The sequence below is a fragment of the Chrysochloris asiatica genome, unplaced genomic scaffold, assembly GCF_000296735.1.
Source record: "Chrysochloris asiatica unplaced genomic scaffold, ChrAsi1.0 scaffold00223, whole genome shotgun sequence".
Classification (NCBI taxonomy): domain Eukaryota; kingdom Metazoa; phylum Chordata; class Mammalia; order Afrosoricida; family Chrysochloridae; genus Chrysochloris; species Chrysochloris asiatica.
The window spans coordinates 114,105-125,081 of record NW_006408741.1 but is presented as its reverse complement, the minus strand read 5'-3'; the positions used below and the strand labels follow the sequence as shown (position 1 = coordinate 125,081).

Genomic DNA, 10,977 nt, shown 5'->3' with positions numbered 1-10,977 from the left:
TTGATGCACTCAAGTGTGGCAGCGGTAGTGAGGTTGGCCCAGGATCGGACATTGTTTCGTTCTGCTGTGCATGGGGTCGCTATGAGTCGGTTCCGACTTGATGGCACCTGACAACAACAACAACCTCTCTGAGTATAGGTCAGGTTCATCAAACTGTAGCAATTTACCCTTGTTTCCTTTATTAAAAAAAAAATTTTTTTTTCAATCTTCCTCTAGTCGAGTTCTGATTATCGAGCCATCGAGGCTAGGTCAAAAGGGTACTGTCTGCAAGTTTGGGTGTTCTTGTGCATCTCACCTCATTTCATATTAGCTGGATGCTTCACTCTCAGCTCTAGCTCTCTGTGGCTATGTCCTTGTACATCGGCTAAGTGTTCTCAGTTCTCACCACACTTTGGACCAACCAGCCCTTCCTCGTCTCTCTCTCATCTCCAGGTCAACAGGATTCAATGGACTGTGGTTGAACTCAGCCCAGTTCTTCACTGATGCCTTTCCCCTCTTCCACTCACCAGTAGACCAATGTGGTCGCCAGCAACCTTACATGCTTGTTTGTGTGTTCCCTTTGAGTTTCAGTCTTAGAGGGGAGTTTGTCCTGAAGGCACTTCATTGCTAGCTAGCCTTGATGTCTTCCTGGTGAACAGCTTGCTTATTCTTGTAGTAGCCAGTCATGCTGACATTTTTGTTTTGTTTTTTTCCTGATGATCTTTCTTGAAAGATGTATCTTCTGTTGCTCTAGCTGTTCCAGGCTGGTCTGCTTGTCCTTGCTAGTGGGAATGTCCCACCTCATAAGGTTCTTGATGGGACTCAGGATTCCTTCCACCTAAAGTCCTGCCCGCTACAAAGGCTTTGTAAGAGGCCTATTTCACTGAGCAAGTTGTAGAACCCCTTTTAGGTATTCCAGTCAGTTATAGACTGAAGATAGGCTTACAAGTTTTCTGTAATCATGTTTCCCAACATTCCTTTCTATCCCACTCAAGTGTCTATTTTACAATAGTAGGCAAGGGAAACTAATATTCATAAGATAGTCAAGCATTTTAGTATTATTTCCCCTCTTCAAGCTATACCTAGATCCCTGTATCACAGAGTCCTGTATTTCCAAGGTTGAGCATGCATCACTATTTACCTCTGTCCCACTTAGGCCATGCAAACCTGTCTCAGTGTTCCCCTATCTATTTTTGCCTCCTCCCCCATTCTTGTATTGCCCTCCCCAACACCCAAACTAAACCCTCACCCCAACCCCATTGTGGTTACCTTATATTCCATTAATTCTTCCCTCCATTTAAGACAGTCTATTTATCCTGTAATCTACCTGACCTTCCCACCACCTGGATCTCTGTTCCTCTGTGTTTACCTTATTTCCTATTGTAATTGTTTTAATCATAGACTGACCTTCCAGATCCTCTGTTCCTATAATTTTATTCTGTTCTTGACTCTTCCATTTGTTGAGTTCAGGGTGATGCTGCCATGTACATCATTCTGTAGTTGTTGTCCGTTCTTGTTGGTTCTCAGTCCGCAGAACTTCCTTTAGGATGTTTTTCATAGCAGGGTTGGCTTTGGCAAAATCCCTTAGCTTCTGTTTATCCTATAATGTTTTGATTACACCATAGTATTTGATTGACAGCTTTGCTGGGTAGAGGATTCTTGGGTGGCAGTTTTTTTCTTTCAGGGTTTTATATGCCTCCCCATTGCCTTCTTGCCTGCATGGTTTCTGTTGAGAGATCAGAATTTAATCTGATTTGCTTGCCTTTGTATGTTACATTCTCTTTTCCCTAGCTGCTTTCAGGATTCTGTCCTTATCTTTGATTTTGGAGAGCTTGGTTATTATATGTCTTGGTGATTATCTTTTAGGGCCTATCCTTCCTGGGGTTCATTGAGCTTCTTGAATGCTTATCTTTTCACTTTTTAGGGTGTTAGGAAAATTTTCTTCCAGAAGCTCTTCAATCTCCTCTGTGGATTTGTCTGATTCTTCTTGTTCCAGAATGCCAATAATTCTTAAGTTATTTCTCTTCATGTTGTCCAACATGAATCTTAGGCCTTCTTCAGATTTTTTTAAATCCTTTTTTGTGTTTGTTCTTCTGTCTTAGTAGTGTTGAGAGATTTATCTTCTAGCTCACTAGTTCTGGCTTCTATCTCTTCAATTCTACTCTTTTGCCCTTTCAGTGTATTGTCCATTTCTGATCTTCTGTTATTAACCATCTGGACCTCTTTCTTTAGGTTTTGAATTGTTTCCAATGCTGTGTCTATCTTATTTGATTGTTCCTGTAGTGCTTTCCTGACTTCTTCCTTATTTTTCTCAACTCCATTGTATAGTGTTTTAACACATTTTATAATCATTTTTCTGAATTCCCTCTCAGGCATTTCCAAAGCCTGCCCATCTTCCAGTATGGAGTGTAGGTCTACTTCCAGCTCATTTGCCTCAGTCACTTTATCTCGTTTCTGGACATGTGCAGATATGGTCATCTGCTTCTGTTTTTTGGGCATATTCAGGAATTATCTGTGGCTTTAATACGTAGATGGTTGTGTATTTTGGTATTTTTTATGCTTTCTGATTGCCTTAGGTAGATGTGATCAGGAAATTGGCTTCCCTTTTCACTCTTCTTCCTGGGAAATTTCAAGATGCCACTGTTTGTCGTTTTGACGTAACTTAGGATTTAGTTTTTGTCCTATTTCCTTTTTAGTGTGCCTGTCCTACTCCACATTCCCCGTTCAGGCCTTTTTTCTAGTTATAAACAGCTCAGGGCCGGCTGTGGCCGTTTGGTTTTAAGTGGAAACTGTCTCTTTAAATTTTGAGGAGATCTGTGCACATGTGTAGTAGAACCCTCTGAGGGTGGGGCAGCGGTGTCTACTCGCTCAGGCACCCCTATGGAGGTGCACAGATAGCGAGGGACCAGTGAACAGATACCAATAAAAAAAGAATGTCCACAGCTTTATCTCCGCAGTTCTGTCAGGCGTCTGTGACTGCTCTGATCCTTCCCCGTCTTGGTCTCGTACAAGATGGTGGCTCTGGGAGCAGCTGAGTGTTTTTAATTAAAAAGCAATGGATTTCTTGCTTCTGCTACAAATTCCCCTAGCTGTAAGCCTTCCAACCTTCTAAATATTTGTTTATATGTGGTTCAGAGTTGTGGCACCAACCCCTGAACTTGCTTGGTCCTGTATTCTGTGTTGTTGCCAGAGGAGCTCCTCAGTGCACTTCTACCGAATCGCCATCTTGTTTGTTTTCCTTCCTGATTCTTTTTAACTTAATATAGAAATTACTTTTAGAGAACTAAACAGTTAGGAAAAGGGGGTCTATGATTTAAAATAGCATTGATCATAATGTTTACTTTGCACAAAGCCTAATGATTTATTATCCCTATATCCAACTCAATTCTTTACCCAGGAAAATATAGAGTTGTCAGAGGCATCATTTCTCCCGTGGGTGATGCATATAAGAAGAAAGGACTCATCCCTGCCCATCACCGGGTTATCATGGCCGAACTTGCCACTAAGAATTCAAAATGGGTGGAAGTTGACACGTGGGAAAGTCTTCAAAACGAGTGGATAGAGACTGCTAAAGTACTAAGGTATTTATCATGAGGTCAGCATCATCACTTCTACGGAAATGGGGTGGGGACCTCCTTGGCTTTTTGTCATGTTTCATTGCTGCTGTGTCTATGAACATAAAATCAGTTGCTGTGAAATCAACTATGACTCATTATGATCCCATGTGTGTCAGAGTTGAACTGGGCTCCAGAGGATTTTCAAGATCATCAGACCTTTCTTCCAAGGTACCTCTGGGTGAACTGCAGTCACCAGCCTTTTTAACATTAATAGTTTACTCCACCCAGGGGCTCCTCTGTGAACATACGGATTTGTAGAACCGTCACTATTGGACAGGCTTAGGTGGCCCTGTTCCTGTATAAGGTTATTATGAGGAAAATAAGAGCATGGGGTGTTCCTTAGCCTTTGTATCTTATGTTTTGAGATGTTTGCATGCTTGCTACCATGTGATCTCTCTGAGAACAGAGGAAGCCTGCATGGCCTGTCCATCTGTGCCCCGAGTAAGAAAGGAAAAGGTGTCATAGGATGTTACCCTCATCATTTTTTTAGGTTTAAAAGAGAAGTAGGACAGTTAGAGAAGAGTAGCATGATACTTGGCCACAGACAAACCTGCTTTTGTTACTGCTCCCATGACAGCCCTTGGAGCATGCCATAACTCTTTGTTCAATCTTGGAAATGGCTCCACAATTAAAGTTCTGAAACCAGAGCAAGTAAGGTGTAATTACTTTAGTGTTATCTTGAGTATAAAATAAAAGAGCTTTCTGAAAAGACATTTCTAATGTGTGTCCTTAGAACTCTGAAACTTCCGGTTACTGACTGTATCTGCCAAGGTTCAGAGTAGGAAACCAACCATTCTGAGTGTTTTGAAAAGAAGGGAATTTGGGAGCTTATACATATTGTTAAAATGCTGGAGAAGTAGAAGCAGGTCCTGCTTCTGGCTTTCTGTTCCAAGCTCACACCTCCTTAGCTGCAGTTGGCATTCAGGAAATTCCTGCTTCAGCTGCAAGCACAGTTCCTGCTACTCTGTCTCAGTTCCTAAAAAATGGTGACTAGACAATGAACTACTGAGTTCAGCCTCCACACTCATGCTGTAAGGATGCTTATCAGCATTCACTGCCACCCTTGAGCCTTCCAAATTTCTCCGGAGTGAATCACATTGGCAGAACCTCAGGCACACTCAGAACTTGTCTGCAGGACTCCTGGGAAGTGTGTTTAGTATAGGATTGGACACTGAGCCAGAAGACAGCATCTAACATGTAAGTAGATCAGTGAGTGACTTATCAAGAGGACACATTTTCCAGGCTTGGCAGAGAGAAGAGTGTCTCCCCTGGCTGGTGGCCTTCAATTCTCCCATTAGAGACTGGGCTCCTGGATCCCAGCCTTACCCAGCCTTCTCTGCCTCCATGGTATTCTTATTGTCCCTTACATGTTCATCTCCAACATTCAAAAGGGAAGTGATTTAGGGGAACAAAGGACTCACATTGGATCCCACAAGTGTAGCTCGTGTTCCTGAGGTAACTTTGTGCATCTGTAAAGCAGTGGGGTCTCCTGCCACCAGCCCAGAATACAGTCATACACAAATCCTGCCTGTAGTCTCTAGGACTTTACTCCTTTCATTGTGGTTCATTTTACTGTTCTTCTTTTCATTACCAGGTCAAGCCACATTCCTCAGTAGAGTGGGGACTCTGGAACCAGACTATTGTTGTTGTTAGATGCCGTCAAGTCAGCTTCAACTCACAGCACCCCTGTGCACAACAGAAACCACACTGCCCCGTCCTGCACTATCCTCACAGTTGTTATGTTTGAGCTCATTATTGCAGCCACTGTGACAATCCATCTTGCTGGGGGTCTGCTCTGTTTCTCTGACCCCTCCACTTTACCAAGGATAATGTCCTTTTCCAGGGACTTGTCTCTCCTGATAACATGGCCAGAGTACATGAGAATGAAGTCATCTGCCCTTCTAAGGAGTATTCTGGTTGTATTTCTTCCAGGATATGTTTGTTTGTTCTTCTGCCAGACTATGGTACTTTGAATATTTTTTTGCCAGTATCACAATTCAATTGCATCAGTTCTTTTCTGGTCTTCCTTATTTCATTGTCCAATTTTTACATTATATGAAGCAGTTGAAAGCACTATGGCTTGGGCCAGGCCCATCTTAGGTCTCATAGTGACATCTTTGCTCTTTAACGCTTTCAATAGGTCTTTTGCAGCAGTTTGCCCAATGTAGTAATACATCATTTGATTTCTTGACTGCTTCTTCCAGGAGTATTGATTGTGGGTCAAAGTAAAATGAAGTCCTTGACAACTTCAATCTTTTCTCCATTTATCATGATGTTGTTTATTGGTCCGGTTATGAGGATTTTTGTTTTCTTTATGTTGAGGTGTAATCCATATCGTAGGTTGTTAATGAACTGCCCTCTAATACTGATGCAGTGTTCTTCATATAATCCAGCTTCTTGGATTATTTGCTCAGCATACATATTGAACAAGTATGGTGAAGGGTTACAACCCTGATGCAAGCTTTCCTGATTTTAAACCACACAGTATCTCCTTGTTCTATTCTTATGACTGCCCCTTGGTCTATATATAGATGTTACATGAGCACAATTAAATGTCCTGGGGTTCCCATTCTTTGAAATGTTATCCATAGTTTGTTATGATGCACACAGTAGAATGTCTTTGCATAGTCAATAAGCACAAGTAAACATTGTCATCTAGTTGGTTCTGACTCATAGTCACCCTTTAGGACAAAGTAGACTTGCCCTGTAAGGTTTCCAAGGTGTGAACTTGCTGAAAGCAGTCTGCCATATCATTCTCTCTTGGAACCACTCTGTCTGAGTTCAAATCCTGGCTTTATTGTTTGAGCAAATGAGTATTGTCTTGCTTTCTAAATGGGGATGATAAATCATTCTAATATAATGGTGCACCAGACTGCAAAGTCGTTTGAACTGCAAGGTCATTTGAACTGCAAGGTTGGTGGTTCAAGCTCACCAGCTGCTTCTCAAAAACCCTATACAGGGTCGCTATGGGTTGGAACCGACTCAACAGCACTTCACAACAACAACAACAACTCCTCTCTTAAGAGTCCTAGTATGGCACCAAATGCACCAGTTGTTCCTCAGAAACCATATATAGTGTTGCTCTGAGTAGTAAATGACTCAACAGCACTTAACAATAACTCCTCACTTATTGACAACAGGTTTCCCCTGCTCTCTGAAAGTAAAGTGTTCTCTTGAAACCTTTCTTCAGCAGATTACAGTGTAAAGCAAAGATACAATTACTATTAATTTGTATGGGAAACATCATTGAGCATTCCTAGACCCCAAAAATAACTTAGCAAATCATACCAAATAACATGTAAAACCTAAAATCACACAAACAGATAGTGTTCACAGACTCTGCTCTAAGCTAGGGTAGCTTGATGCTGAGTGTAATTTCCAAGCTTGTTGATGCCACTCCAGCGGCTCTGCCTCCTTAGTGACTTGTTACAAAGTAAACATTGAACACTAGTTTTGCTTTTCAGCTTTTTACATAAAAGCTAAAGTCCCCTTTGGCTTTCTCTCAGTTAGTGAAAACAGGCACTGATAAAGGTCTTTGATAAAAGTGAAGTGGTGTAAATGGAGCTTTAAAAAAGCAGAAGACACCTTGTCTTGTTATTTGACATTTTGTATTTACAAAAATAGTAAAAATATACTATATGACTACTTTGTGCATTAATGAAATCCAGATCCAGCAGGGAAGAGTAGTGCAAGTCTTGCCAGTATGTTCATTATAGTGGGACTAGGCCACACCCCCAAGGAAACATCCTTTTAATTGATTGGCTGGTCATAGCCAATCATCTTAGAAGTAACAATCAACTGTCAAACAACTGGGAATCCTGGCTCAATCAAGTTGACCCGGAATCTAACTATCACAGGTCACAACTCAAACATGAGAAGAAACAGCTGCAAACATTCATTGATAATCAAAACATAGCATATTCATTCCTATATGAATCTAGAAAAATTGGAAGCCATCAAAAGTGAAATGGAATGAATAAAGATCAATGTTCTAGGCATTAGTGAGCTGAAATGGACTGGTATTGACCATTTTGAATCAGGCAATGATATGGCTTACTTTGCCAGGAATAACAAATGAACGAGAAATGGCATCACATTCATCATCAAAAGAGCATTTCAAAATCTATCTTGAAGTACAGTGGTGTCTGTAATAGCATATCTATATGCCTACACGAAAGACCAATTAATATCACTATGATTCAGGTTTATCCACCAACCATTAAAGGCAATGATGATGAAATTAAAGAATTCTACCAACTTCTTCTGTCTGAAATTGATCAAGCATGCAATCAAGATGCATTGATAGTTACTGGTGGTTGAAATGTAAAAGTTGGAAACAAAGAGGAAGGATCAGCAGTTGAAAATAGACCTTGGTGATTGAAACAGTTGTGGAGATTACATGATAGAATTTTGCAAGGTATTCATTGCAAATACCTTTTTCAACAACATAAATGATAGCTATAAATAGACCTCACCATGTGAATTATGCAGGAATCAAATTGACTACATCTGTGGGAAGAGACTGTGGAGAAGCTGAATAACATCAGCCCCAACAAGTCCAGGGGCTATCTGAAAAATGGACCATCAATTGCTCATATGCAAATTCAGGCTGAAGTTGAAGAAATTTAAGGCAAGTCCATGAGAGCCAAAATATAACTTTGAACGTATCCCACCTGAATTTAGAGACCATCTAAAGAACAGATTTGATGCATTAGACACTACTTGTGCTTTATTGACTATGCAAAGGCATTTAACTGTGTGGATTAAAACAAACTATGGATAATTTTTCGAGGAATGGGTATTGTAGAACACATAATTGGGCTCATAAGGAACCTGTACATAAACCAAGAAGGCAGTCTTTCAAACAGGACAAGGGGATAGTATATGGTTTGAAATCAGGAAAGGCACCTATCAGTGTTATAATCCTTTCATCAAAAACCAGAGAGTTGTGGGGTGATGCCAAGAATATAATACAGGAAGAAAGCAAAAGATCATTAAAAAGACAGGAAGAAAGAAAAGACCAAAGTGGATGTCAGAAGAGATGCTGAAACTTGTTCTTGAACTTAAGAAGCTAAAATGATGGGAAGAAATAATGAAGTAACAGAGTTGAACAGAAAATTTCTAAGGGCATCTCAATGAGACAGAGTCAAGTATTATAATGAAATGTGCAATGATCTGGAGTTAGAAAACCAAAAGGGAAGACCAAGCTCGATATTTCTCAAACTGAAAGAAGAAAAAATCAAGCCTCCGGTTATAATATTGAAGGATTCTATGGGCAAAAATAAGGAACTCTGATAGCTTAGTGGTTACAAGTCGGGCTGCTAACCTCAAGGTCAGCAATTCAAAACTGCCAGCCATTCCGCAGGAGAAAGATGAGACTTTCTGGGCCTGTAAAGATTTATAGACTCATCTCTGTGAGCTAGAACCGACTCTATAATACATAACCAACACTATCACCATCCCCATAGGCAAAATATTGAGTGACACAGGAAACATGAAAAGAAGGAATACTCAGGAATCCTTGTACTAGAAAGAACTGATTGATGTTCAGTCGTCTCAAGAGGTAGCATATGATTAGGAACCAATAGTACTAAAGGAAGAAGTCCAAGCTGCACTGAAGGCATTAGCAAAAAACAAGCTTCCAGGAATTAATGGACTACAAATTGAAATACTTCTCATCTATGCCAAGAAATTTGGGAAACAGCTACCTGACCAACTGATTGCCAGAGATCCATATTTGTGCACATTCCAAAGAAAGGTAACCAAATGGAATGTAGAAATCATTGAACAATATTATCATTATAACATGCAAGTAAATTTTTGCTGAAGGTAATTCAAACACAGTTACAGCAGTGCATCCACAGGGAGCTTCCAGAAATTCAAGCTGGATTCAGAAGGGGACATAGAATGAGGAATATCATTGTTGACATCAGATGGTTCGTTACTGAAACCAGGGAATATCAGAAAGACATTTACTTGTGCTTTATTGACTATGCAAAGGCATTTGACTGTGTGGATTAAAACAAACTGGATAATTTTTAGAAGAATGGGTATTGTAGAACACATAATTGGGCTCATAAGGAACCTATACATAAACCAAAAAGACAGTACTTCAAACATAACAAGGGGATACTGAATAGTTTGAAATCAGGAAAGGCACGTATCAGTGTTATATCCTTTCATCATACTTGTTCAATCTGTATGCTGAACAAAGAATCCAAGAATTTAGAATTGTATGCATAAAAATATGGCATCACGATTGCAAGAAAAATCATTAACAACCTGTAATATGCAGATGACACAACTGTGATTTCTGGAAGCTAGGAGGACTTGAAGTAGTACTTACTGATGAAGATCAAAGACTACAGCCTTCAGTATGGATGGCACCTCAGTAAAAAGAAAACAAAAATCCTTACAACTGGACCAATAAATAACATCATGATAAATGGAGAAAACATTGAAGTTATCAAAGACTTCATTTTGCTTGGATCCACAATCACCACTCATGGAAGCAGCAGTCAAAAAATCAAGGGTTTATTAAGCTTGAAGATAAATTTCTCAATTCTAGTATGCTAAAAGAACATTCAGGAAAAAAAAGATTGAAAAAATCAGAAGAAAGCCTAAGGATTATGTGGGATAACAATAAAGAGGAAAAACTCATGTTTGATCAGAATTCCCGAACAAGAAGAGGCAATAAAAAAGCACAGAGAAAATTGTCAAAGCTGTCACTTTGATGACTAAGGTGTCATTACCCAAGCCATGATATTTTCAGTCATCTCATATGCATATGAAAGTTGGACAATGAATAAAACAGTGGTAGAAGAATTGATGCATTTGAATTGTGTTGGAGAAGAATATTGAAAATACCAAGAACAAACAAATATGTTTTGGAAGAAAATGCAACCAGAATGCTCCTTAGAAGCCTGGATGGTGATACTTCATCTTTTGCAGTTCTTCGTGTTGTTAGGAGGAACCAGTCCCTGGAGAAAGGCATCATGCTTGGAAAAGTGGAGAGTCAGTGAAAAAGAGGCCAGACGACCTCCCTCTGAGATGGGGTGACAATGACCTCCCTCTGAGATGGGGTGACACCGTGGCAGCAGCAATGGGCACAAACATCATATCCCCCTATGAGGATGGCATAGGATCAGTAAGAGTTAGAACTGACTTGGCAGCACCTGACAACAGCAACAAGGAGCCCTGCTGGCTCTGGGATACCCACTGGGCTGCTAACCTCAAAGGCAGAGTTTGAAACGTGCCACCTGCTCTGGGGAGAAAGATGAGGCTGTCTGCTCCTGTAACGATTTAGACTGGAAAACCCTAAGGAACTTTAACTCTGTTCTCTAGATAGGGTCACTGTGAGTCCAAGTTGACTTGATGGCAG

General features: G+C 40.4%; 1 protein-coding gene across 1 annotated transcript in view; it reads left to right on the top strand.

Moving 5' to 3' along the window:
- The window catches only part of NMNAT1 (nicotinamide nucleotide adenylyltransferase 1), a 39,795-nt gene that overhangs the window by 15,364 nt on the left and 13,454 nt on the right, over positions 1 to 10,977 (top strand). Inside the window, exon 2 of the mRNA XM_006873086.1 lies at positions 3,377 to 3,560. Within this exon, the coding sequence (XP_006873148.1) occupies positions 3,377 to 3,560 (184 nt within the window). The remainder of the gene's footprint in view (positions 1 to 3,376; positions 3,561 to 10,977) is intronic.